The 25,146-nt window shown below is 59.0% G+C and overlaps 4 protein-coding genes across 4 annotated transcripts; all 4 read left to right on the top strand.

The window, feature by feature from the left end:
* Positions 1 to 671: 671 nt before the first annotated feature.
* On the top strand, positions 672 to 2,975 carry LOC134651646 (uncharacterized). The gene has a single exon (XM_063506745.1). It carries the CDS (start codon positions 672 to 674, stop codon positions 2,973 to 2,975), a length of 2,304 nt encoding a protein of 767 aa, XP_063362815.1.
* A 4,848-nt stretch (positions 2,976 to 7,823) lies between these two features.
* LOC134651644 (uncharacterized) lies at positions 7,824 to 10,830 on the top strand. Its single transcript, XM_063506744.1, has 2 exons — positions 7,824 to 9,833; positions 9,895 to 10,830. Exons 1-2 carry the CDS (start codon positions 7,824 to 7,826, stop codon positions 10,828 to 10,830), a joined length of 2,946 nt encoding a protein of 981 aa, XP_063362814.1.
* A 3,456-nt stretch (positions 10,831 to 14,286) lies between these two features.
* On the top strand, positions 14,287 to 16,371 carry LOC134651643 (uncharacterized). The gene has a single exon (XM_063506743.1). The coding sequence runs from the start codon at positions 14,287 to 14,289 to the stop codon at positions 16,369 to 16,371; it is 2,085 nt and encodes a 694-aa protein (XP_063362813.1).
* Positions 16,372 to 17,569: 1,198 nt separating this feature from the next.
* Positions 17,570 to 19,669, top strand: LOC134651642 (uncharacterized). Its single transcript, XM_063506742.1, has one exon. It carries the CDS (start codon positions 17,570 to 17,572, stop codon positions 19,667 to 19,669), a length of 2,100 nt encoding a protein of 699 aa, XP_063362812.1.
* The last annotated feature ends 5,477 nt before the right edge of the window (positions 19,670 to 25,146 follow it).

The following is a 25,146-nucleotide window of genomic DNA, read 5'->3' as shown; positions in this document are numbered from 1 at the left end:
TTGCCTAGCTGTCTGGAAGGATTGTGCATTGGGCTTCTGTGAAACCCAATTGCAGATCTATTTCTCCGGGCGGGTCGGCGGTGTTAGCGGATCGGGAGGATCGCGCACCGGATGCCGCGCGGATCTGTTGTGCGTCTGGGGGGCTTTTGGCTTCCAATGACGGCTGCCGGGGGTCACATTCCGGATCTTTGCCCGAGGAGCAGTTCCTTGATTGATACCCTGAGGAGTGGCTGGGCGGGTGGCTCCGCGTGTCCCTCTGAATAGCAGAGGGCACAGTGTGAGCTGCAAAGTCGGGAATTTCTAATAGGTCCCCTATTAGAAATTACCTCTGGCGGGGTGAGGAGTGGGATGGCTCCGGCCACCAAGCGCGGCGGATGAAGAAGTGGAAGAAAACCACTATAAAAATCACCCCAATCCCAAGGTGTGTCTGACGTGCCGATGGGATGCGTGGCTGGAGGGAGTCCAGTCACAAACGTCAGGGAGGGGCATACCTCCTCAAAATAGCACACAAAATGAGTGGAAACGAAAATGTAGAACTACCCCAGGAGGTTCCAATCCTCCATGTCGCCACAGGACGGGCAATCGCCCATGCTGTGGCGACATGCCGCCTTCCGTATTCTGGGGGGGCAAACCACTCACGATCCCGAAACGACAACACAAGCAAACACTTTATGGACACCGATTTGCAGAGTGATTTGGTATTGAGGCTGCAAGGAGGGGCTGATGGGGAGAATAGCAGTCCGGCGGAGGCAGGAGCCTCCACTGGCCACCCCAAGGATGGATTCCGACCATTTCAGGACGCCCAGGGGCGCTGGGTGTTCCATGATGAGGACGTGCCTCCGGGGACGGCGGTGGATTCTACACGCTCCCCACCCAAACCCGCTAGGGGGCTTAGTGAGAGACGTAAAGCCGTAGTGCTAATAGAACGCATGCCAGAAAGGGTCCCGTCTCTTGGCAGGGAGGAGTTCTTCTCCCCCAGGAGAATAGACACGGGTGACCTCCCTGGGGACGGAGTATTTTTCTCTCCGGTGCCAACCGACGTGGAAACCGCCGAATCCGACGCTTCGCTAACTGCCCAAATGGCCGCAGGACGGAAGAGGCAGCGAAGCAGTGGTAGCGACACGGGAGCATCGCCGAGCGGCGAGGCTTCCGATCTTGCGGAGCAAGGAAAGCCCGCCTCGGGACCTTCCAAGCGAGGAACAGGCCGCCGACCATCCACGGCGCGCCACGCCGGGCTAACCAAGGAAAAGGCTAAGCGCCTGGAGCTCGAGCTGCAAACTGAAGAGGACCTGATAGCCGCGTCCAAAATGGTGACGCTAAGACGGCTTGCCCGCCATCCGGATTCGTTTGGGACGACAAGTGGGTCAGACGACGAAGAAAACCGCACTGCCCTGGCCCTAAACCAGCAGGTGCGGGATAGTCTGGGGCTAATCAAGGACGTGGCCACCAAGTCCAAAAACCTAAAGGGCACGTACCAACGAATCCTGAAGGAGGCTGTGGCTGCGATCCGGGAAGCTGTCGGTGAGATGAGGGGCCGGACTGTCTCCGATGAGACGAGGAGGCTCGCCGCCGAAAACGCTCGCCTCAAGGCGGAAATGGCCGAGCTCCGTAAGGAGATGGGCGACTTGCGTGCTAGCCTTGGGCAGCGCCTCGAAGGGACGCGCCAAGAGACGGCGACATCACCTGCTCGGGAGCAAGGTGACCTAGAGCGCAATATCATGGCCAAGGTGAGTGACATGATGGGTACAAGGTTGAGCGCCCTGGAGGAGAGACTGCTCCCACAGCAACCTACTCAGGTGTCGTCTGCTCCCACACCTTCCAAAGCAGGAAGCTCTCCCCCCGGTCACACTCCAGCTCCTACCAACCCAGCGGGTGCGAAGCGGGCTGCGAAGAAGAACAAAAAGAAGGAGGGGCCCAAAAAGCGTCCTACGAGTGTTCCTGGCCCCGCTTCCCAAGTCCGGCAGCCTCGGCTGCAGACAACAGTGCCTGCCTCGGAAGAGGAATGGACGACTGTGGTCAAGCGGGGTAAGAAGAATAAAAAGAAGTCTCCCGTTGGAGAAGCGACGACTGCGAAGCCACAACAGCCGGCGGCACCGCGGAAAGCGCAAGAAGGGAAGGGTCGCAATAAGACCAAGGCGCTACTGCGCACCCCGCGGTCAGCGGCCGTAGTCCTCACCCTGGAGACGGGAGCAGAAGAGAGGGGCGTTACCTACGGAACGTTGATTACGGAGGCCAAGACCAAAATCTCCCTGGATGGGCTCGGTATCACCGGCCTGAGGTTCCGTAGGGCAGTGACAGGGGCGGCAATCCTGGAGATCCCGGGCCCAGACACCACCAGCGGCAACCAAGCAGACTCTCTTGCTGCCAAGCTGAGGGAGACGCTTAATGTGGCCGACGTCCGCATCTCTAGGCCGGTAAAATGCGCGGAGATGCGCATTTCCGGCCTGGATGACTCGGTTACAGAGGAAGAGCTCGCCGCTGCCGTGGCGAAAGTTGGAGGGTGTGCCCTAGAGGCAGTGAAAGTTGGCCGGATCTCCCGCACGCCAACAGGCCTGGGCACAGCGTGGGCTCGCTGCCCCGTAGCAGCCGCCAAGAAAGTGGCTGAGGGGCGACTCCTCGTCGGATGGGCTTCGGCAAACGTGAAGCTGCTGGAGTCCCGACCCCTGAGGTGCTTCCGCTGCCTGGTGCCTGGCCATGTTAGGAGGGGGTGCACCTCAGAAATCGACCGTAGTGACCAATGCTACCGATGCGGTCAATCCGGTCACCGGGCCAGGGACTGCACCGCCGCGCCCCACTGCACTCTGTGCACTGCAGCGGGCAAACCTGCTGACCACAGTGCCGGCAGCAGTACCTGCGCGATGGGGGCTAAAGCCCCAAAACGCATGTCCCGGAAGGTGACCAACAAACCAGGCACCCCTGGAGTGGCGGCGCCTCCGGCTGCACAAGAGGGTCCGACTAACAATGCGCCAAAATGACGAGGTCAACCAATCGGATCCTCCAGGCGAACATAAACCACTGCGCCGGGGCGCAAGATCTCCTCCTGCAGTCCATGGCGCAGTGGTCGATAGATGCTGCCGTGGTCGCCGAGCCGTACTACGTCCCCCCCAGCCACAACTGGGCTGCGGACCTGGATGGCTTGGTGGCCATTATTACAAAAGCAGGGGTAGAGGGCATACCGCCCCCCTCCACGTTGTCGAGGGGCCGAGGCTATGTGGCTGTCCTCTGGGGCGAAATTACCCTGATCGGGGTATATTTCTCCCCCAACAGAAGAGTCTCCGAGTTCGAAGCCTTCCTCGGCCAGCTGGCGGCTCTTGTTGCGCAGACCCAACCGCGCCAGGTAGTAGTCGCAGGGGACTTAAACGCCAAATCCATGGCCTGGGGCTGTCCCGCAACCGACATCCGTGGAGACCTGTTAGAGGAGTGGGCGACGATGACCGGTATGTCGGTTCTGAACCGAGGGTCGGCCAGCACCTGCGTGCGCTGGCAGGGAGAATCCATAGTAGACGTGACGTTTGCGACCCCGGCACTCGCGACCCGCGTCCGTGGCTGGAGAGTACTGGAGACGGTGGAGACATTATCAGACCATTTGTACATCCGGTTTGATGTCTCCACGTCCTCCGGAGGCACGACAGACACGGATCGTCGTCCGAATGGCCGTGCTGCGACCCCTTATCCTCGTTGGGCCCTGAACAGCCTGGATCGTGAAGCGGTGGAGATAGCGTCCCTCGTCCAGGCCTGGACAACATCTCCTGGGCCTGTGGAGACCGAGGAGGAGGCAGCCTGGTTCCGCGAAGCCATGTCACAAGTCTGTGACGCAGGCATGTCACGAGCCAAGCCACGGCCTCCGAAGCGTCAAGTGTACTGGTGGTCGCGAGAAATCGAAGAACTCCGATCCTGCTCCAACAGGGCGAGACGCCAGTACACACGGTCCCGTCGACGCAGACACCGAGACGTTGAAGAGGAGACGCGGCTGTACGGTGCCTACAGGGAGGCGGTCAAGGCGCTGCAGCTCTCCATCTGCGAGGCAAAGGCGAGCGCCAGAGCGGAGCTTCTCGAGACTCTAAACCGAGACCCATGGGGGAGGCCGTACAAGACGGTCAGGGGTAAATTACGCCCTTGGGCCCCCCCCTTGACAGAGAGTCTCGAGCCTCGACTACTGGGGGTGGTTGTTTCCAACTTGTTTCCGAACAGACCGGAACACCAGCCCCCAGAAATGGCACCTCCCCATCAGCTCGCAGGGTTTGAGGGTGCGGAAGTCGGGGTGCCTCCGGTAACGGAGGCAGAGCTAGACGCAGCCGTGCGGAGGCTAAAAGCCAAAAACACGGCACCGGGTCCAGATGGGATCCCAGGACGCGTCCTGGCTTTGGCGCTGCGGTCCCTAGGGGAGAGATTCCGCGGGCTACTGGACGCCTGTCTACAGTCCGGCCGATTTCCGACCATATGGAAAACCGGCCGGCTCGTCCTCCTAAAAAAGGATGGGCGTCCCGCGGACTCTCCATCCGCCTACCGTCCGATCGTATTGCTCGACGAGGCTGACAAGCTCTTCGAGCGCATCATCTGCTGTCGCCTCGTTGAGCACCTCCGAGGAGTAGGACCTGACCTGTCCGAGCATCAGTTCGGATTCCGAGAGGGCAGGTCGACCGTAGATGCAGTCGCGCGCATCAAAGCCCTCTCGGATGAGGCGGTTGACCACGGTGGGGTTCTCCTGGCGGTGTCCTTGGATATCGCCAATGCCTTTAACACCCTGCCGTGGTCGTGCATTAGGGAGGCGCTGAAATACCACAAAGTGCCTCCCTATTTGTGCCAAATAGTCGGGGCCTACCTCTCGGAGCGGTGTGTGGAGTATCCGGTCCGGGGCGGCGGGATTACAAGGTGGGAGACGTCGTGCGGTGTTCCACAGGGCTCGGTCTTAGGGCCGCTCCTGTGGAACATTGGGTACGACTGGGTGCTGCGGGGGGAGCTTCTCCCGGGGTCAAGTGTGACCTGCTACGCAGATGACACGCTGGTCACGTCCCGGGGGACCTCGTACCGGGAAGCAGCACGCCTCGCCACCGTGACGGTGGCACAGGTGGTGAGGCGTATAACGATGCTGGGTCTGGAGGTGGCGCTACACAAGTCTGAGGCGCTCTGCTTCCACGCAGCCCGGAAGGCGCCGCCTGCAGGATCCGGCATCGTCGTTGGTGGCACCCGAATCGAGGTAAAGTCCGACATGAAATATCTCGGACTTGTCCTCGATTCCCGATGGAACTTCCGCGAGCACTTTGCCCGCCTGACCCCCCGACTAATGGCAGCATCGGCCGCACTGAAGAGGCTGATGCCCAATATCGGGGGGCCGGACGTAGCGAGCCGCCGTCTGTATATGGGGGTGGTGCGATCGATGGCCCTGTACGGGGCGCCGATCTGGGCGGGGAATCTGGCGGCCCAAAATATCGCCCTGCTGAGAAAGGCTCAGAGGGCGATGGCCATCAGCGTCGTACGCGGGTACCGCACCACCTCATATGATGCGGCGTGCTTGCTGGCGGGAACGCCTCCTTGGGATCTGGAGGCGGAGGCCCAAGCGTCTCTGTACGAGTGGCGCAGGGAGCTCCGGCTGCGGGAGTTCCATCCTGCGCCTAGGGAGATAGAGGCGCAAAAGCTCCTCGTCCGGCAGTCCATTGTCCTCCAATGGGAGGAGCAACTGGCTGGACGCGAGGAAGGGCACAGGACTGTCGAGGCGGTCCGGCCGGTCCTACAAGACTGGCTGGAGAGAGAGCGGGGCTCGCTAACCTTCCGGCTGGTGCAGGTGCTCACGGGGCATGGCTGTTTCGGGAGCTACCTGCACCGGTACGCAAGACGGGAGGAGACGGCGGAGTGCCACCAGTGTGGCTGCGGCGAGGACACGGCGCAGCATACCCTGGAGGAATGCCCAGCCTGGGAGGGGCAGCGCCGCGAACTCGCGGCAGTGGTGGGGAACGACCTCTCCTTGCCAGCCGTAGTTAAGGCTATGGTTGCCGACGAGAGGTCGTGGAAAGCGGTCCTCTCCTTCTGCGAGGATGTAATGTCGCAGAAGGAGGCAGCGGAGAGGGAAAGGGAGGCCAACCCAGCCTCGCACCCGATCCGCCGCAAGCGCACAGGGGCCCGGAGGAGAGCGTATGCCCATCTCCTCCCCCCCACCTAGCGAGGTCTGGGCAGCGGCGCGGGGGCGTCGCTGCCCATTACATAGGCCTCGCAGAGAGGGCGCGCGTGGTATGCCCACGCGCCTTCTGAGTAGGCAGGGGTAGAAGTTCCTCTCTAGCCCCCCACAAGAGAAGGGCCCGCTGCACAGGCGGGCGGCGCCGGCGTGGTTGCGGTTGCGTACTCTAGAGAACCCGTGGCCACGCCCCACCGGCGGCGTGCAGGCATACCGTTGGTTTTTTAGTGGGTAGCGGCACCTTTGCCGAGTCCCACATAACCCGCATTTCCTCCCCCGGGTGTGCGGGTATGCATAAAGCATTTTTCCAACGAAAAAAAAAAAAAAAAAAAAAAAAAAAAAAAAAAGGTTCCACGGACCTGCTCGGGTGTCCGAGTGGGCGGGGAGGTGAACCCCGACGTGGCGCGTCCCCAGGTGGTGGATAGGGGAATGCCCCGGCCCGTTGTCGTGCTGGGGTAGGACGTAGTCCCGCGAACCAAACACCAAGGGGGGGATTTGGGGGGCTTTGTGCCCGAGAACGGCTCTCCACGCGTCCCTCTGAATAAGCAGACGGCGCAGTGGATGAGCAGAGAGGAGGAGCTATGAGAGCAGTATGTAGGGTCAATCAAGTCACTGTTTCGCGCGCGGACGTCTGGGGAGGAGGCTGAGGGCTCCCTGACGCGTCGTGGATGTGGGTGGTTGCCGGATTGGAGAGCCTTCTGCTTTTCTGACATTGCCTAGCTGTCTGGAAGGATTGTGCATTGGGCTTCTGTGAAACCCAATTGCAGATCTATTTCTCCGGGCGGGTCGGCGGTGTTAGCGGATCGGGAGGATCGCGCACCGGATGCCGCGCGGATCTGTTGTGCGTCTGGGGGGCTTTTGGCTTCCAATGACGGCTGCGGGGGGTCACATTCCGGATCTTTGCCCGAGGAGCAGTTCCTTGATTGATACCCTGAGGAGTGGCTGGGCGGGTGGCTCCGCGTGTCCCTCTGAATAGCAGAGGGCACAGTGTGAGCTGCAAAGTCCCTGTTGGGAATTTCTAATAGGTCCCCTATTAGAAATTACCTCTGGCGGGGGGAGGAGTGGGGATGGCTCCGGCCACCAAGCGCGGCGGATGGAAAAGTGGAAGAAAACCACTATAAAAATCACCCCAATCCCAAGGTGTGTCTGGCGTGCCGATGGGATGCGTGGCTGGAGGGAGTCCAGTCACAAACGTCAGGGAGGGGCATACCTCCTCAAAATAGCACACAAAATGAGTGGAAACGAAAATGTAGAACTACCCCAGGAGGTTTCAATCCTCCATGTCGCCACAGGACGGGCAATTGCCCATGCTGTGGCGACATGCCGCCTTCCGTATTCTGGGGGGGCAAACCACTCACGATCCCGAAACGACAACACAAGCAAACACTTCATGGACACCGATTTGCAGAGTGATTTGGTATTGAGGCTGCAAGGAGGAGGAGGAGGTGATGGGGAGAATAGCAGTCCGGCGGAGGCAGGAGCCTCCACTGGCCACCCCAAGGATGGATTCCGACCATTTCAGGACGCCCAGGGGCGCTGGGTGTTCCATGATGAGGACGTGCCTCCGGGGACGGCGGTGGATTCTACACGCTCCCCACCCAAACCCGCTAGGGGGCTTAGTGAGAGACGTAAAGCCGTAGTGCTAATAGAACGCATGCCAGAAAGGGTCCCGTCTCTTGGCAGGGAGGAGTTCTTCTCCCCCAGGAGAATAGACACGGGTGACCTCCCTGGGGACGGAGTATTTTTCTCTCCGGTGCCAACCGACGTGGAAACCGCCGAATCCGACGCTTCGCTAACTGCCCAAATGGCCGCAGGACGGAAGAGGCAGCGAAACAGTGGTAGCGACACGGGAGCATCGCCGAGCGGCGAGGCTTCCGATCTTGCGGAGCAAGGAAAGCCCGCCTCGGGACCTTCCAAGCGAGGAACAGGCCGCCGACCATCCACGGCGCGCCACGCCGGGCTAACCAAGGAAAAGGCTAAGCGCCTGGAGCTCGAGCTGCAAACTGAAGAGGACCTGATAGCCGCGTCCAAAATGGTGACGCTAAGACGGCTTGCCCGCCATCCGGATTCGTTTGGGACGACAAGTGGGTCAGACGACGAAGAAAACCGCACTGCCCTGGCCCTAAACCAGCAGGTGCGGGATAGTCTGGGGCTAATCAAGGACGTGGCCACCAAGTCCAAAAACCTAAAGGGCACGTACCAACGAATTCTGAAGGAGGCTGTGGCTGCGATCCGGGAAGCTGTCGGTGAGATGAGGGGCCGGACTGTCTCCGATGAGACGAGGAGGCTCGCCGCCGAAAACGCTCGCCTCAAGGCGGAAATGGCCGAGCTCCGTAAGGAGATGGGCGACTTGCGTGCTAGCCTTGGGCAGCGCCTCGAAGGGACGCGCCAAGAGACGGCGACATCACCTGCTCGGGAGCAAGGTGACCTAGAGCGCAATATCATGGCCAAGGTGAGTGACATGATGGGTACAAGGTTGAGCGCCCTGGAGGAGAGACTGCTCCCACAGCAACCTACTCAGGTGTCTTCTGCTCCCACACCTTCCAAAGCAGGAAGCTCTCCCCCCGGTCACACTCCAGCTCCTACCAACCCAGCGGGTGCGAAGCGGGCTGCGAAGAAGAACAAAAAGAAGGAGGGGCCCAAAAAGCGTCCTACGAGTGTTCCTGGCCCCGCTTCCCAAGTCCGGCAGCCTCGGCTGCAGACAACAGTGCCTGCCTCGGAAGAGGAATGGACGACTGTGGTCAAGCGGGGTAAGAAGAATAAAAAGAAGACTGCCGTTGGAGCAGCGACGACTGCGAAGCCACAACAGCCGGCGGCACCGCGAAAAGCGCAAGAAGGGAAGGGTCGCAATAAGACCAAGGCGCTACTGCGCACCCCGCGGTCAGCCGCCGTAGTCCTCACCCTGGAGACGGGAGCAGAAGAGAGGGGCGTTACCTACGGAACGTTGATTACGGAGGCCAAGTCCAAAATTTCCCTGGATGGGCTCGGTATCACCGGTCTGAGGTTCCGTAGGGCAGTGACAGGGGCGGCAATCCTGGAGATCCCGGGCCCAGACACCACCAGCGGCAACCAAGCAGACTCTCTTGCGGCCAAGCTGAGGGAAACGCTTAATGTGGCCGATGTCCGCATCTCTAGGCCGGTAAAATGCGCGGAGATGCGCATTTCCGGTCTGGATGACTCGGTTTCAGAAGAAGAGCTCGCCGCTGCCGTGGCGAAAGTTGGAGGGTGTGCCCTAGAGGCAGTGAAAGTTGGCCGGATCTCCCGCGCGCCAACAGGCCTGGGCACAGCGTGGGCTCGCTGCCCCGTAGCAGCCGCCAAGAAAGTGGCTGAGGGGCGACTCCTCGTCGGTTGGGCTTCGGCAAACGTGAAGCTGCTGGAGTCCCGACCCCTGAGGTGCTTCCGCTGCCTGGTGCCTGGCCATGTTAGGAAGGGGTGCACCTCAGAAATCGACCGCAGTGACCAGTGCTACCGATGCGGTCAATCCGGTCACCGGGCCAGGGACTGCACCGCCGCGCCCCACTGCACTCTGTGCACTGCAGCGGGCAAACCTGCTGACCACAGTGCCGGCAGCAGTACCTGCGCGATGGGGGCTAAAGCCCCAAAACGCATGTCCCGGAAGGCGACCAGCAAACCAGGTACTCCTGGAGTGGCGGCGCCTCTGGCCGCACAAGAGGGCCCGATTAGCAATGCGCCAAATGACGAGGTCAACTAATCGGATCCTCCAGGCGAACATAAACCACTGCGCCGGGGCGCAAGATCTCCTCCTGCAGTCCATGGCGCAGTGGTCGATAGATGTTGCCGTGGTCGCCGAGCCGTACTACGTCCCCCCCAGCCACAACTGGGCTGCGGACCTGGATGGCTTGGTGGCCATTATAACAAAAGCAGGGGTAGAGGGTATACCGCCCCCCTCCACGTTGTCGAGGGGTCGAGGCTATGTGGCTGTCCTCTGGGGCGAAATTACCCTGATCGGGGTATATTTCTCCCCCAACAGAAGAGTCTCCGAGTTCGAAGCCTTCCTCGGCCAGCTGGCGGCTCTCGTTGGGCAGACCCAACCGCGCCAGGTAGTTGTCGCAGGTGACTTAAACGCCAAATCCATGGCCTGGGGCTGTCCCGCAACCGACATTCGCGGAGACCTTCTAGAGGAATGGGCGACGATGACCGGAATGTCGGTTCTGAACCGAGGGTCGGCCAGCACCTGCGTGCGCTGGCAGGGAGAGTCCATAGTGGACGTTACTTTCGCGACCCCGGCACTCGCGACCCGCGTCCGTGGCTGGAGAGTACTGGAGACGGTGGAGACATTATCAGACCATTTGTACATCCGGTTTGATGTCTCCACCTCCTCCGGAGGCACGACAGACACGGATCGTCGTCCGAATGGCCGTGCTGCGACCCCTTACCCTCGTTGGGCCCTGAACAGCCTGGATCGTGAAGCGGTGGAGATAGCGTCCCTCGTCCAGGCCTGGACAACATCTCCTGGGCCTGTGGAGACCGAGGAGGAGGCAGCCTGGTTCCGCGAAGCCATGTCACAAGTCTGTGACGCAGGCATGTCACGAGCCAAGCCACGGCCTCCGAAGCGTCAAGTGTACTGGTGGTCGCGAGAAATCGAAGACCTCCGATCCCGCTCCAACAGGGCGAGACGCCAGTACACACGGTCCCGTTGACGCAGACACCGAGACGTTGAAGAGGAGACGCGGCTGTACAGTGCCTACAGGGAGGCGGTCAAGGCGCTGCAGCTCTCCATCTGCGAGGCGAAGGCGAGCGCCAGAGCGGAGCTTCTCGAGACTCTAAACCGAGACCCATGGGGAAGGCCGTACAAGACGGTCAGGGGTAAATTACGCCCTTGGGCCCCCCCCTTGACAGAGAGTCTCGAGCCTCGACTACTGGGGGTGGTTGTTTCCAACTTGTTTCCGAACAGACCGGAACACCAGCCCCCAGAAATGGCACCTCCCCATCAGCTCGCAGGGTTCGAGGGTGCGGAAGTCGGGGTGCCTCCGGTAACGGAGGCAGAGCTAGACGCAGCCGTGCGGAGGCTAAAAGCCAAAAACACGGCACCGGGTCTAGATGGGATCCCAGGACGCGTCCTGGCTTTGGCGCTGCGGTCCCTAGGGGAGAGATTCCGCGGGCTACTGGACGCCTGTCTACAGTCCGGCCGATTTCCGACCATATGGAAAACCGGCCGGCTCGTCCTCCTAAAAAAGGATGGGCGTCCCGCGGACTCTCCATCCGCCTACCGTCCGATCGTATTGCTCGACGAGGCTGACAAGCTCTTCGAGCGCATCATCTGCTGTCGCCTCGTTGAGCACCTCCGAGGAGTAGGACCTGACCTGTCCGAGCATCAGTTCGGATTCCGAGAGGGCAGGTCGACCGTAGATGCAGTCGCGCGCATCAAAGCCCTCTCGGATGAGGCGGTTGACCACGGTGGGGTTCTCCTGGCGGTGTCCTTGGATATCGCCAATGCCTTTAACACCCTGCCGTGGTCGTGCATTAGGGAGGCGCTGAAATACCACAAAGTGCCTCCCTATTTGTGCCAAATAGTCGGGGCCTACCTCTCGGAGCGGTGTGTGGAGTACCCGGTCCGGGGCGGCGGGATTACAAGGTGGGAGACGTCGTGCGGTGTTCCACAGGGCTCGGTCTTAGGGCCGCTCCTGTGGAACATTGGGTACGACTGGGTGCTGCGGGGGGAGCTTCTCCCGGGGTCAAGTGTGACCTGCTACGCAGATGACACGCTGGTCACGTCCCGGGGGACCTCGTACCGGGAAGCAGCACGCCTCGCCACCGTGACGGTGGCACAGGTGGTGAGGCGTATAACGATGCTGGGTCTGGAGGTGGCGCTACACAAGTCTGAGGCGCTCTGCTTCCACGCAGCCCGGAAGGCGCCGCCTGCAGGATCCAGCATCGTCGTTGGTGGCACCCGAATCGAGGTAAAGTCCGACATGAAATATCTCGGACTTGTCCTCGATTCCCGATGGAACTTCCGCGAGCACTTTGCCCGCCTGACCCCCCGACTAATGGCAGCATCGGCCGCACTGAAGAGGCTGATGCCCAATATCGGGGGGCCGGAGGTAGCGAGCCGCCGTCTGTATATGGGGGTGGTGCGATCGATGGCCCTTTACGGGGCGCCGATCTGGGCGGCGAATCTGGCGGCCCGAAATATCGCCCTGCTGAGAAAGGCTCAGAGGGCGATGGCCATCAGCGTCGTACGCGGGTACCGCACCACCTCATATGATGCGGCGTGCTTGCTGGCGGGAACGCCTCCCTGGGATCTGGAGGCGGAGGCCCAAGCGTCTCTGTACGAGTGGCGCAGGGAGCTCCGGCTGCGGGAGTTCCATCCTGCGCCTAGGGAGGTAGAGGCGCAAAAGCTCCTCGTCCGACAGTCCATTGTCCTCCAATGGGAGGAACAACTGGCTGGACGCGAGGAGGGACACAGGACTGTCGAGGCGGTCCGGCCGGTCCTACAAGACTGGCTGGAGAGAGAGCGGGGCTCGCTAACCTTCCGGCTGGTGCAGGTGCTCACGGGGCATGGCTGTTTCGGGAGCTACCTGCACCGGTACGCAAGACGGGAGGAGACGGCGGAGTGCCACCAGTGTGGCTGCGGCGAGGACACGGCGCAGCATACCCTGGAGGAATGCCCAGCCTGGGAGGGGCAGCGCCGCGAACTCGCGGCAGTGGTGGGGAACGACCTCTCCTTGCCAGCCGTAGTTAAGGCTATGGTTGCCGACGAGAGGTCGTGGAAAGCGGTCCTCTCCTTCTGCGAGGATGTAATGTCGCAGAAGGAGGCAGCGGAGAGGGAAAGGGAGGCCAACCCAGCCTCGCACCCGATCCGCCGCAAGCGCACAGGGGCCCGGAGGAGAGCGTATGCCCATCTCCTCCCCCCCACCTAGCGAGGTCTGGGCAGCGGCGCGGGGGCGTCGCTGCCCATTACATAGGCCTCGCAGAGAGGGCGCGCGTGGTATGCCCACGCGCCTTCTGAGAAGGCAGGGGTAGAAGTCTCACTCTAGCCCCCCACAAGAGAAGGGCCCGCTGCACAGGCGGGCGGCGCCGGCGTGGCTGCGGTTGCGTACTCTAGAGAACCCGTGGCCACGCCCCACCGGCGGCGTGCAGGCATACCGTTGGTTTTTTAGTGGGTAGCGGCACCTTTGCCGAGTCCCACATAACCCGCATCTCCTCCCCCGGGTGTGCGGGTATGCATAAAGCATTTTTCCAACGAAAAAAAAAAAAAAAAAAAAAAGGTTAGGTTAGGTTAGGTTAGGTTTTGAGGTAAATTTGAGAGGTAGAATTGAGGGAATTTTGCGAATTTTTGTGGCGAGATAAAGCTAATTGAGTGCTATTTTATACCGTTGTTCTTTCCCAGCCTTTCCCTAGATTTCTATAGTATTTTTAATTTCTTTCACTTTACATATAAATTCACTTTTTTCTTCAGGCGCTTTTTCACTTTCAAAAATTCACATCTTCTTTTTCCTTGTGTTTTCCCTACGTCTGTTAATTTTGTAATTGGGTCGGCTTTTTGCTCTACACGGAGCTTTTTACCCCATATCGATCCGACCTTTGGTTCGGGAGATATTGGAGTTCAAATCTCACGAGTTCGGTAAAAGGTTTACCCCATTTGCGGTTGACGACGTTAGGAGATTTCACTTTCAAAAAATCATATCTTCTGTTCTTGTGTAAATAAATTCTTTGTAGTAGGTTAGTTAGATTAAGCTAGTTGTAGGGAATTCAAATCCGTTTGAATTATATTTTTAGAGGGCTTAGTTTAGTAGTTATTAATTTTTTAAAGGATTGCTATTCCTGTTTATCAGGCGTCGGTAAACGCAAACATAAGTTGGTTTTCGTCTTAGAAATTTTGTAAATTGTAAAATATTTAATATTTTTAGTTTTAAAAATTAGTGGTTAATAGCACATACTTAGAACTATTTTTTGACCTTGGTTCGAGATTTGTAGCTCAACCAGGAGTGACGCTACAGCCCGTCGCATAAAATAATTTTAAGTTTGTTTTTGCTGTTTTGGTTCTGCTGCGACTCGCACTTGACCAAAATAGTTAGGTTAGGTTAGGTGTTTTGGTTTTTCACCTTTTTTAGGCGAATTCCACCCATAAGGGGTGGTCTTCGCGTAGTAATTATATGGATAACCCCGCGCAGGGGTTGAATCCGGAGATGGCTCCAATCACTGGGCCCCATAAAGGGGCTTCAGGGGCGGGTTCTTCGACCTCGCCCGACTGGGAGGAACCTATGGAGGGCCAGGACAGGGCTGAGGCCGCCTCCAAGAAGAGGCCCCATGAGGGAAACCGGGTCCTGGAGTATGAGACTCACGTTGGGAGCGGGCCTAAAGTTAGCACCGCGCTGAGGGGTAGGGCCAAGGCCATGGTGAAGAAAGCCTCCATGGGCCACTTTACCGGCCTGGCAGCAGCCAAGGCCAGACTGAAGGCCTATAAGGAGGACTTGCTCTTGGAGGTGTTGGACAGCCAGGAGGGAAAGGAAAAGGGAGTGGTCCCCCCTTTACTCCTGAGAAGGTCCCAGGGGGACAACAAAAAGAAGGGGGATAAGGAGCCGTGGATGGTGAGCCCGTCCCCTTCTCCAAGTCAAGAAATGACAGAAAGCAGCCCGCCCCTATACACAGGGACGGACTACATAGAAATAGTGCGGGAGGCGACCCATATTGTCCTAGAGGCTGCCGGAAAATCCGGCAACCTAAATGGACAAGTCTGGGGAAAACTGAACCAGGCCTGCCGGGACATCCTGGCGGCCACTGACGTCCTGGCGGATAGAGTAGAGGACGAGGAGTTGCGGGCCTTAAAGGCGGACAATAACCTAATGCGGGAGCAACTTGCCCAATGTCAGACCGAGATGAAGGCCCTTCGTAGAGCCTTATCTGAGAGGACGATCCAGCCCCCACAGGCCCCGACGGCCCAATGCGGCCAGGCGACGGACTTCTCTGAGGCCCTCAAAGAGGCCCTCAAGGAATTGAAGGAGGACCTGAAGCGGGACCTTACAATTACCATGGGAAACATGATCTCGGCCCGCACGGGCTATTTCCCTGAGCCGGTCCCCCGCCCTCCTCTCGCTGCGGACAGGAATAAGACGACCGCGAACCAGCCGGAACCTCAATCTGGGGCGCCGCCCTCAAGGGCAGTGACAGGTGCGCCGCCGACAAGGCAGCCTAAGGCCCCTGTGGCCCAGCCTTCGGCACCAGCGACCAAGAAGAGGGCTAACTCTGCTCCTAGGCAGAAGACGGTGAAGGAGCCTAGTGCCTCTCCACCCTCGCAGCCGGCAACAAAAACACAGGAGCCTGCTGAGTCTTGGACGCAGGTTGTCAGGAAGGGCAATGGCAAATCCGCCAAGACCCCTTCCCCCCCTGCCGCCCCGGCTCGGAAACCGGCGCCAGCGGGCCCACGGAAGCTGGTTGTGCCCGCCACGGCCGCGATCGTGATGGCCTTGAAGCCGGAGTCTGAGGCGACATACGCCTCAATTTTGTATAAGGTCACTAAATCGGTGAAGCTTGCTGATGTGGGTGTAGAGCACGTCAAGGTCCGCAAAACAGCTGCTGGAGCCAGGATACTTGAGGTGTCCGGGTCCGACAATGGTAGGGCGGCTGATGAACTCTGCCGAAAAATGACGGAGGTGATCGGTGAGGAAGCCCGAGTATACAGGCCCACCAAAATGGCGGACTTACGCATTTCGGGCCTAGATGAGGCAGCCACTCAGGAAGAGATCGCGGGAGCAATCGCTAAATTGGGAGAGTGCTCAATAAATGAAGTTAAGGTGGGATCGATTAGGGCCCAATATAATGGGACAGCGTCGACTCTGGCACAGTGCCCTATAACGGCAGCCAAGAGGGTCACCGCAGCGGGTCGACTTCAAATAGGATGGTCCTCGGCTCTAGTAGTGGCGCTGGACCCAACACCGATGAGGTGCTTCAGGTGTATGGGCACGGGGCACACCAGAGCACTATGCCCGTCGCCAGTAGATAGGAGCGGTCTTTGCTTCCGGTGTAGCAGGCCGGACCACAAGAGGGTGGACTGTAAGGCGGAGACTGCCTTCTGCTCGGTATGTCATGCGGCCAAACGCCCAGCGGGACACATAATGGGTGGCTTTTCCTGTACGCCCCCACCAGCAAAAGGCAAAGAGGCTCTTCCGAAGACCCAAAGAGCCCCTCCAGTGAGTAATATCGACCAACGGGCCTGTGAGGGACAAAATATGGATATTTAGGCCCTTCGTCTGGGGGGAGAATCAGAATGGTCATTGATTCTCCCCTCCCAAAGTGCGGGTTCCCTGGGGACACCGGGAAAAGACGGGGGGCATCATGGAGGAATGAATGCGCGAGCCCATGATGCCCCCATACAACGTCTGAGAGGGGGACAACGGAGTGGGGTTTAGTGGGTATTCTCTTTCGCTCCTTCTCGCTAGGAGAGGGAGTCGAGAGAGGGAGTCCCACATACCCTCCCCATTATGGCCTTGCCCCACGGCCGGGGAGGGAGGGTCAACAAAAAAAAAAAAAAAAAAAAAAAAAGGTTAGGTTAGGTTAGGTTAGGTTAGGTTAGGTTAGGTTGAGGTAAATTTGAGAGGTAGAATTGAGGGAATTTTGCGAATTTTTGTGGCGAGATAAAGCTAATTGAGTTCTATTTTATACCGTTGTTCTTTCCCAGCCTTTCCCTAGATTTCTATAGTATTTTTAATTTCTTTCACTTTACATATAAATTCACTTTTTTCTTCAGGCGCTTTTTCACTTTGAAAAATTCACATCTTCTTTTTCTTTGTGTTTCTCCTACGTCTGTTAATTTTGTAATTGGGTCGGCTTTTTGCTCTACACGGAGCTTTTTACCCCATATCGATCCGACCTCTGGTTCGGGAGATATTGGAGTTCAAATCTCACGAGTTCGGTAAAAAGTTTACCCCATTTGCGGTTGACGACGTTAGGAGATTTCACTTTCAAAAAATCATATCTTCTGTTTTTGTGTAAATAAATTCTTTGTAGTAGGTTAGTTAGATTAAGCTAGTTGTAGGGAATTCAAATCCGTTTGAATTATATTTTTAGAGGGTGTAGTTTAGTAGTTATTAATTTTTTAAAGGATTGCTATTCCTGTTTATCAGGCGTCGGTAAACGCAAACATAAGTTGGTTTTCGTGTTGGGAATTTAATAAATTGTAAAAAATATTTTTAGTTTTAAAAATTAGTGGTAAATAGCACATACTTAGAACTATTTTTTGACCTTGGTTCGAGATCTGTAGCTCAACCAGGAGTGACGCTACAGCCCGTCGCATAAAATAATTTTAAGTTTGTTTTTGCTGTTTTGGTTCTGCTGCGACTCGCACTTGACCAAAATAGTTAGGTTAGGTTAGGTATTTTGGTTTTTCACCTTTTTTAGGCGAATTCCACCCATAAGGGGTGGTCTTCGCGTAGTATTTGTATGGATAACCCCGCGCAGGGGTTGAACCCGGAGATGGCTCCAATCACTGGGCCCCATAAAGGGGCTTCAGGGGCGGGTTCTTCGACCTCGCCCGACTGGGAGGAACCTATGGAGGGCCAGTACAGGGCTGAGGCCGCCTCCAAGAAGAGGCCCCATGAGGGAAACCGGGTCCTGGATTATGAGACTCACGTTGGGAGCGGGCCTAAAGTTAGCACCTCGCTGAGGGGTAGGGCCAAGGCCATGGCGAAGAAAGCCTCCATAGGCCACTTTACCGGCCTGGCAGCAGCCAAGGCCAGACTGAAGGCCTATAAGGAGGACTTGCTCTTGGAGGTGCTGGACAGCCAGGAGGGAAAGGGAAAGGGAGTGGTCCCCCCGGGAGTGGTCCCCCCTTTACTCCTGAGAAGGTCCCAGGGGGACAACAAAAAGAAGGGGGATAAGGAGCCGTGGATGGTGAGCCCGTCCCCTTCTCCAAGTCAAGAAATGACAGAATGCAGCCCGCCCCTATACACAGGGACGGACTACATAGAAATAGTGCGGGAGGCGACCCATATTATCCTAGAGGCTGCCGGAAAATCCGGCAACCTAAATGGACAAGTCTGGGGCAAACTGAACCAGGCCTGCCGGGACATCCTGGCGGCGACTGACGTCCTGGCGGATAGAGTAGAGGACGAGGAGTTGCGGGCCTTGAAGGAGGATAATAACCGAATGCGGGAGCAACTGGCCCAATGTCAGTCCGAGATGAAGGCCCTTCGTAGAGCCTTCTCTGAGAGGACGATCCAGCCCTCACAGGCCCCGACGGCCCAATGCGACCAGGCGACGGGCTTTTCTGAGGCCCTCAAAGAGGCCCTCAAGGAATTAAAGGAGGACCTGAAGCGGGACCTTACAATTACCATGGGAAACATGATCTCGGCCCGCACGGGCCATTTCCCTGAGCCGGTCCCCCGCCCTCCTCTCGCTGCGGACAGGAATAAGACGATTGCGAACCAGCCGGAACCTCTCTCTGGGGCGCCGCCCTCAAGGGCAGTGACAGGTGCGCCGCCCATAAGGCAGCCTAAGGCCCCTGTGGCCCAGCCTTCGGCACCAGCGACCAAGAAGAGGGCTAACTCTGCTCCTAGGCAGAAGACGGTGAAGGAGCCTAGTGCCTCTCCACCCTCGCAGCCGGCAACAAAAACGCAGGAGCCTGCTGAGTCTTGGACGCAGGTTGTCAGGAAGGGCAATGGCAAATCCGCCAAGCCCCCTTCCCCCCCTGCCGCCCCGGCTCGGAAACCGGCACCAGCAGGCCCACGGAAGCTGGTTGTGCCCGCCACGGCCGCGATTGTGATGGCCTTGAAGCCGGAGTCTGAGGCGACATACGCCTCAATTTTGTATAAGGTCACCAAATCGGTGAAGCTTGCTGATGTGGGTGTAGAGCACGTCAAGGTCCGCAAAACAGCTGCTGGGGCCAGGATACTTGAGGTGTCCGGGTCCGACAATGGTAGGGCGGCTGACGAACTCTGCCGAAAAATGACGGAGGTGATCGGAGAGGAAGCCCGAGTATACAGGCCCACCAAAATGGCGGACTTACGCATTTCGGGCCTAGATGAGGCAGCCTCTCAGGAAGCGATCGCGGGAGCGATCGCTAAACTGGGAGAGTGCTCAATAAATGAGGTTAAGGTGGGATCGATTAGGGCCCAATATAATGGGACAACGTCGACTCTGGCACAGTGCCCTATAACGGCAGCCAAGAGGGTCACCGCAGCGGGTCGACTTCAAATAGGATGGTCCTCGGCTCTGGTAGTGGCGCTGGACCCAACACCGATGAGGTGCTTCAGGTGCATGGGCACGGGGCACACCAGAGCACTATGCCCGTCGCCAGTAGACAGGAGCGGGCTCTGCTTCCGGTGTAGCAGGCCGGACCACAAGAGGGTGGACTGCAAGGCGGAGACTGCCTTCTGCTCGGTATGTCATGCGGCCAAACGCCCAGCGGGACACATAATGGGTGGCTTTTCCTGTACGCCCCCACCAGCAAAAGGCAAAGAGGCTCTTCCGAAGACCCAAAGAGCCCCTCCAGTGAGTAACATCGACCAACGGGCCTGTGAGGGACAAAATATGGATATTTAGGCCCTACGTCTGGGGGGAGAATCAGAATGGTCATTGATTCTCCCCTCCCAAAGTGCGGGTTCCCTGGGGACGCCGGGAAAAGACGGGGGGCATCATGGAGGAATGAATGCGCGAGCCCATGATGCCCCCATACAACGTCTGAGAGGGGGACAACGGAGTGGGGTTTAGTGGGTATTCTCTTTCGCTCCTTCTCGCTAGGAGAGGGAATCGAAAGAGGGAGTCCCACATACCCTCCCCATTATGGCCTTGCCCCACGGCCGGGGAGGGATGCGTAAACGCATTCCCCACTCCGTCAACAAAAAAAAAAAAAAAAAAAAAAAAGGTTAGGTTAGGTTAGGTTAGGTTAGGTTAGGTTAGGTTAGGTTAGGTTAGGTTAGGTTAGGTTAGGTTAGGTTAGGTTAGGTTAGGTTAGGTTCCCCCTCGAAGTGCTGCCACCTTGCCGTGGTGGGGGGGCTTGCGTGTCTCAATGATCCTCGGGGCTACGCCGGACAGGGCTACCCATACCAGACAGGCCTGGGGTGAGAGACCAGACAAAGAGCGGCACATGACGGTTCTCCCCGCGTCCCTCTGACGGAGCAGAGGGCGCAGGGGAAGTACATAGGGTGGGCGGGCCTGGCCTGAGATGTGTGTGGATCTCACGAGGCCAGGTACCCGCGACGGAGGCACGCACGGTGGTGGTGCGCGTGCACCGTGTTTGAAGGAGCCCTAATATTGGGCAGCGGCCGCCTTTCGAGCGGCGTGGGATGGCGGGCCTTCAAGGCTCGCGGCGCGACGGGTCTGGCAGTTGCAGTCATGCGACTGCTGGGTGAGTTTTGGCTCCCCGTCGGGCAACCCGTAACCCGCACTGAGCCGGCCGGGGGTGCTGCTCATTGAGAGTAGCACCGCGTGGAAGAAAACCACTATAATAAATTACCCCAATCCCAAGGTGAGCAATCGCGCCGATGGGATGCGTGGCTGGAGGGAGTCCAGTCCCGAGCGTGCGGGGGAGCCCACCCCTTAAAAAAGCTAATCATGGAGATCGGCAACTTTAAAATTCTCCGGGCGGGTACCCAATCCCGTTCACTCGCTTCGGCGGGTGAGAGCCCCGTCGTATACGGAGGGGGCAAAAGTTGCTTCGTGGGCCGGCGGGATGCCGGCTCTCGTGAACACGACATTGGCTATGAACAAACGGAACTCGATTACGCAAGCGATATGGATATTTTGCGGATGAGGGGAGGAAACTCTGAAGACGAGGAGGAAAGGGTCTTTTTCCCGCGAAGCTCCTTGGCGCGTTCGCCCGTGCAGGGGCCTGTCCCTGCACAGGCGAACGTGTCACAGCACAGTCAATGTGTGGACTATCCAAGCCCACGCATTGACCTCAGCTTGCCCGAGCTGCAGATTCCTCCGTTTGGAGGGGTTGACGTCCTAACAGAGGCAAGGGACAGGCAGGGCCGCTTTATACGGCGTGCGCCAAGTGCAACTCCGAGCACCGCCACAGAAGTAGGGGCAAGACAGGAGGAGCCACGCGCACTACTGGCGCTCGAGGGAGGCCGTGAGGCCAGGTTCGAGAGGGTCGCCAAAGTCCTCCTGACCCGAATAGACCCAGGGATTCTAGCGGGAGGGGGGGGTGACTCGGACGGCACCACGTACACGGTGCGGTCCAGCCCGTCGCCGGTGACTCCCCCCCCCCCTAGTCGCCATGGGAACCCGACCACGGAACGTCAAGGAACCGACGTGGAGGGGAAGGCTCCAACGGGCAACCCCAGAAACCGGGGAAAGGGAAAGGTGCGCCCACGGATGCCGACCCCACTCAAACCCGCGGGCCCAGTGCCAATTTCGGACGTGGAGACAACGGAGGGTGAAGAGTGGAGTGGTGGGAGGATGTGGCAGGACCGCCCAGAAAAAAGACCTCGACCATCCGACTCGGACTCTATGCCAGGCTCCAGCGGAGATGAGGGACGCCGTTCAACCGGCAGCGGGGGCTCATCCCAAGCCTCTAAACGCCGGGGCCGCCCCCCCACGACTGGGAATTACATGGGCATGGCTAAGGCAAGAGAAGCTTATAACCGTGCCCTCCGGGAAGAGGCTCGCCTCGAGGCGGAGAAAGAGCTGGAACAAATGGAAATCCGAACGCGGCAAGGGTTCCGCAAAGACACCATTCCTCGGCCTGGGGCGAACCCCGAAGAAGAGCCCGGCATACGGGACCTGAGACGACAGGTCGCGGATAGTGTGGCTGTCATCGAAAGGGTGGCAGCCACATCAAAGAATCTGAAGGGCCCGTACATCCGCCGCCTAAAAGACGCCTCGTCGGCAATCACGGATGCGTTTGCTGAACTCAGCCAACGCACAGCCACCGAGGAAACGACGCGGCTTCAGGCCGACAACGACCGGCTGAGGGGGGAGATGGCCAGTCTCCGAAAAGAAATGGCCGAAATTAAGGCCCAAATGGAGGCGATGCGTCAGCAGGGCAGTGCTGCATCCTCCCTACCCGGACAGGATAGGAGTTCGAAGACGGTGGCCGAACAGAGCAAAACCTCGGCGCCTCTGACGAAGGAGATCTGTCGCGTGGTCATGGCCCAGGTGACGTCGTACCTGGACGCCCACATGACCACAATCAAAGACAGACTCCTCCCTCCGTCCGGCGCGAGGCTCGCGGGCGCTTCCTCGAAGGCCCTGGTCTCGCCTATGGTGCCTGCAAAGGGACCTTCCTCCTCAGGCTCTGTGGGGAGGGAGAAGAAGAAGAAGCCCCGGAAGGGAAGCTCCGCCCAGGAAATCCCGGCCCCGGTAATGCCAGGCTCCGCCGCTGCTGCGCTGGCGCCTGCACCTGCCACGTCAACCTGGTCCGAGGTAGTAAAGAAGGGGAAAAAGGGAAAGCCCAAGGGTGCAAAAAAGGAGGTGAGCCCGAATACGAACAAGGCTCCACCAAAGAAAGCCCGGAAGCTTCGCCTTCCTAACACATCAGCGGTGGTGCTGACACTGATACCCCAGGCCGATAGCAGCACGAGCTACGCCGCCGTACTCAACGAGGCTAAAAGCAAGGTCGACATTGACTCGATGGGGATCGCGGGTGTTCGGATCCGAAGGACCGCCACGGATGCCCGCGCCTTCGAGATCCCCGGAGCGGCGAGCGGCCAAAAGGCAGATGATCTGGCCGCCAAACTGCGGGAGGTACTGGACCCTGCCCTGGTCCGTATATCTAGGCCCACCAAATGCGCGGAGATGCGCATCTCGGGCCTGGACGACTCCGTACTTTCCTCGGAAGTGGTGGCGGCGGTAGCAAAGGAAGGTGGCTGCGCAGAGGAGGACATCAAGTCCGGGGAGGTCACGCTCGGCCCTTCGGGGTTGGGTACGGTGTGGCTGCGGTGTCCTATCGCAGCTGCCAAAAAGGTGGCGCAGGGCGGACGGGTCCGCGTGGGGTGGGTGTCGGCGCAGGTCAGACTGCTCGACAGTCGGCCCACGCGATGCTTCCGATGCTTGGAAGTGGGACACGTGCGTGCGAAGTGCAAGTCGGAGGTGGATCGGAGCCTTATATGTTACCGTTGCAGTGGGACGGGCCATATCGCGCGTGACTGCAATGCCACCGCGCATTGCTCATTGTGCGCCGCTGCGGGCATCCGTGCAGACCATAGGGTGGGAAGCAAAACATGCAACCCACCCAAACGGAAGAAAACTGCTGCAGGTGGCCCCGGAGCCTCTACGCAGCCAAGTCCCCCACGAAGGCCTGAGCCTGGGGTCGAGGAGGATCGGACAGCCAATGGCTAGGAATGGCCGTCCGGTATCTGCAGGCGAATATCAACCATTCCGCCAGAGCTCAAGACCTCCTGCTCCAAAGCATGGCGGAGTGGTTGATACATGTCGCGGTGGTGGCAGAGCCCTACTCTGTGCCCCCGAGGGACAACTGGGCTGGTGACAGGGATGGCCTAGTAGCGGTTGTCACGCAGGCCCAAGCTAATGCGCCGCGTCACCAAAACGTCACCAGAGGCCACGGCTTTGTCGCCACACTATTAGGAGACACGATGGTGGTCGGGGCGTATTTCTCGCCAAACAGGAGATTGGTCGAGTTTGAGTCATTCCTGGATGAGGTGGGCTCTCTGATCGGCAGCAGTCGCCCGGGGCTGGTGCTCGTCGCTGGAGACTTTAACGCCAAGTCCACGACATGGGGATCCCCAGCGACGGACGCGAGAGGGCATGCCATGGAAGAATGGGCGGTCGAAGTGGGGTTGCAGATCCTCAACAGGGGGTCGACACACACGTGCGTGCGACAGCGGGGCGGGTCAATTGTGGATCTAACAATGGCCAGCCCTGCTCTCGCACGGCGCGTAATGGGGTGGGGAGTGAGGGTAGACGTGGAGACGCTGTCGGATCATCGCTACATTCGATTCGATGTCTCCACGTTCCCTGCCACTCCAAGGGGTGTCGGTCGACCCACTGCGGGGGAAGGGCCGCGCTGGAAACTGCGCAAACTCGACAGAGAAATGGCCAAAGAGGCAGCGATTGTCGAGGGGTGGCAGGCCGGGCCTAGGCCCATCGGTGAAGTCGACGCCGAGGCGGAGCGGCAGGTTGCTGCTCTCCAGCGCATATGCGATGCAGCAATGCCCCGAGCAAAGGCGACTCCGCCGCGGCGCCGGCTTTACTGGTGGCGCGAGGAGCTTCGTGAGGCACGAAGCGGATGCACAGCTGCGCGCCGCCAATACACCAGGAGCAGACGGAGAAGGATACGCGATCCGGCCAGGGAGGATGAGCTCTACGCCGCCTACCGAGCCAAATGCCACGCCCTGCAGGCAGGCATCGCACAGGCTAGGGAAGCGGCGTGGAAGGAGTGGCTGGAGACGCTGGACCGGGACCCATGGGGACGCCCTTACAAAACTGTAAGGGCAAAACTCCGGCCTTGGGCCCCTCCGCTAACCAGCAGCCTTGAGCCGGACCTCTTAGGACGAATCCTTACTGGTCTGTTCCCTGAAAGAGGTGTATGGCATCCGCCAGCGATGGGTGGGAACGCTACCAGCACTGCGGTAGAGGAGGACATACCTCCTGTCACAGAGGGGGAACTCGGGGCAGCGGTGTTAAGGCTCCGGCTGAAAAACAGCGCCCCCGGACTTGACGGTGTGCCCGGACGTGTCGTGGTGCTCGCGCTTGGTGAGCTGGAGGAGAGAGTGAGGGCCCTTTTCCACGCATGTCTCCAACAAGGTCGGTTCCCGCGAAGCTGGAAGACCGGTAAGCTCGTCCTTCTCCAGAAGGACGGGCGCCCGGCTGAGTCGCCGTCGGCCTATCGCCCCATAGTCTTGCTTGACGAGATGGGCAAGCTCCTTGAGCGAGTGCTCGCGGCCCGTCTCGTCAGACACCTCGGGGAGGTAGGACCCGACTTGCACGAGTGCCAGTACGGCTTTCGGCGGGAAAGGTCGACCATTGATGCCATAGCGCGGTTGAGGGTCCTCGCCGATGGGGCAGTCTCACGGGGTGGAGTGCTGTTGGCAGTGTCGCTAGACATAGCGAATGCC

The sequence above is a fragment of the Cydia amplana genome, chromosome 10 (assembly GCF_948474715.1).
Source record: "Cydia amplana chromosome 10, ilCydAmpl1.1, whole genome shotgun sequence".
NCBI lineage: Eukaryota > Metazoa > Arthropoda > Insecta > Lepidoptera > Tortricidae > Cydia > Cydia amplana.
The sequence above is the reverse complement of the archived record's forward strand: the minus strand, read 5'-3'. Positions and strand labels throughout refer to the sequence as shown.

Excerpts from the sequence above, each read along its gene's own strand:
- LOC134651646 (XM_063506745.1), top strand. The coding sequence starts at position 672 with ATGGACACCGATTTGCAGAGTGATTTGGTATTGAGGCTGCAAGGAGGG.
- LOC134651642 (XM_063506742.1), top strand. The coding sequence starts at position 17,570 with ATGGATAACCCCGCGCAGGGGTTGAACCCGGAGATGGCTCCAATCACT.
- LOC134651644 (XM_063506744.1), top strand. The coding sequence starts at position 7,824 with ATGCCAGAAAGGGTCCCGTCTCTTGGCAGGGAGGAGTTCTTCTCCCCC. Across the intron at positions 9,834-9,894 it reads GAGTGGCGGCGCCTCTGGCC|GCGAACATAAACCACTGCGC; the intron begins GCACAAGAGGGC and ends CGGATCCTCCAG.
- LOC134651643 (XM_063506743.1), top strand. The coding sequence starts at position 14,287 with ATGGATAACCCCGCGCAGGGGTTGAATCCGGAGATGGCTCCAATCACT.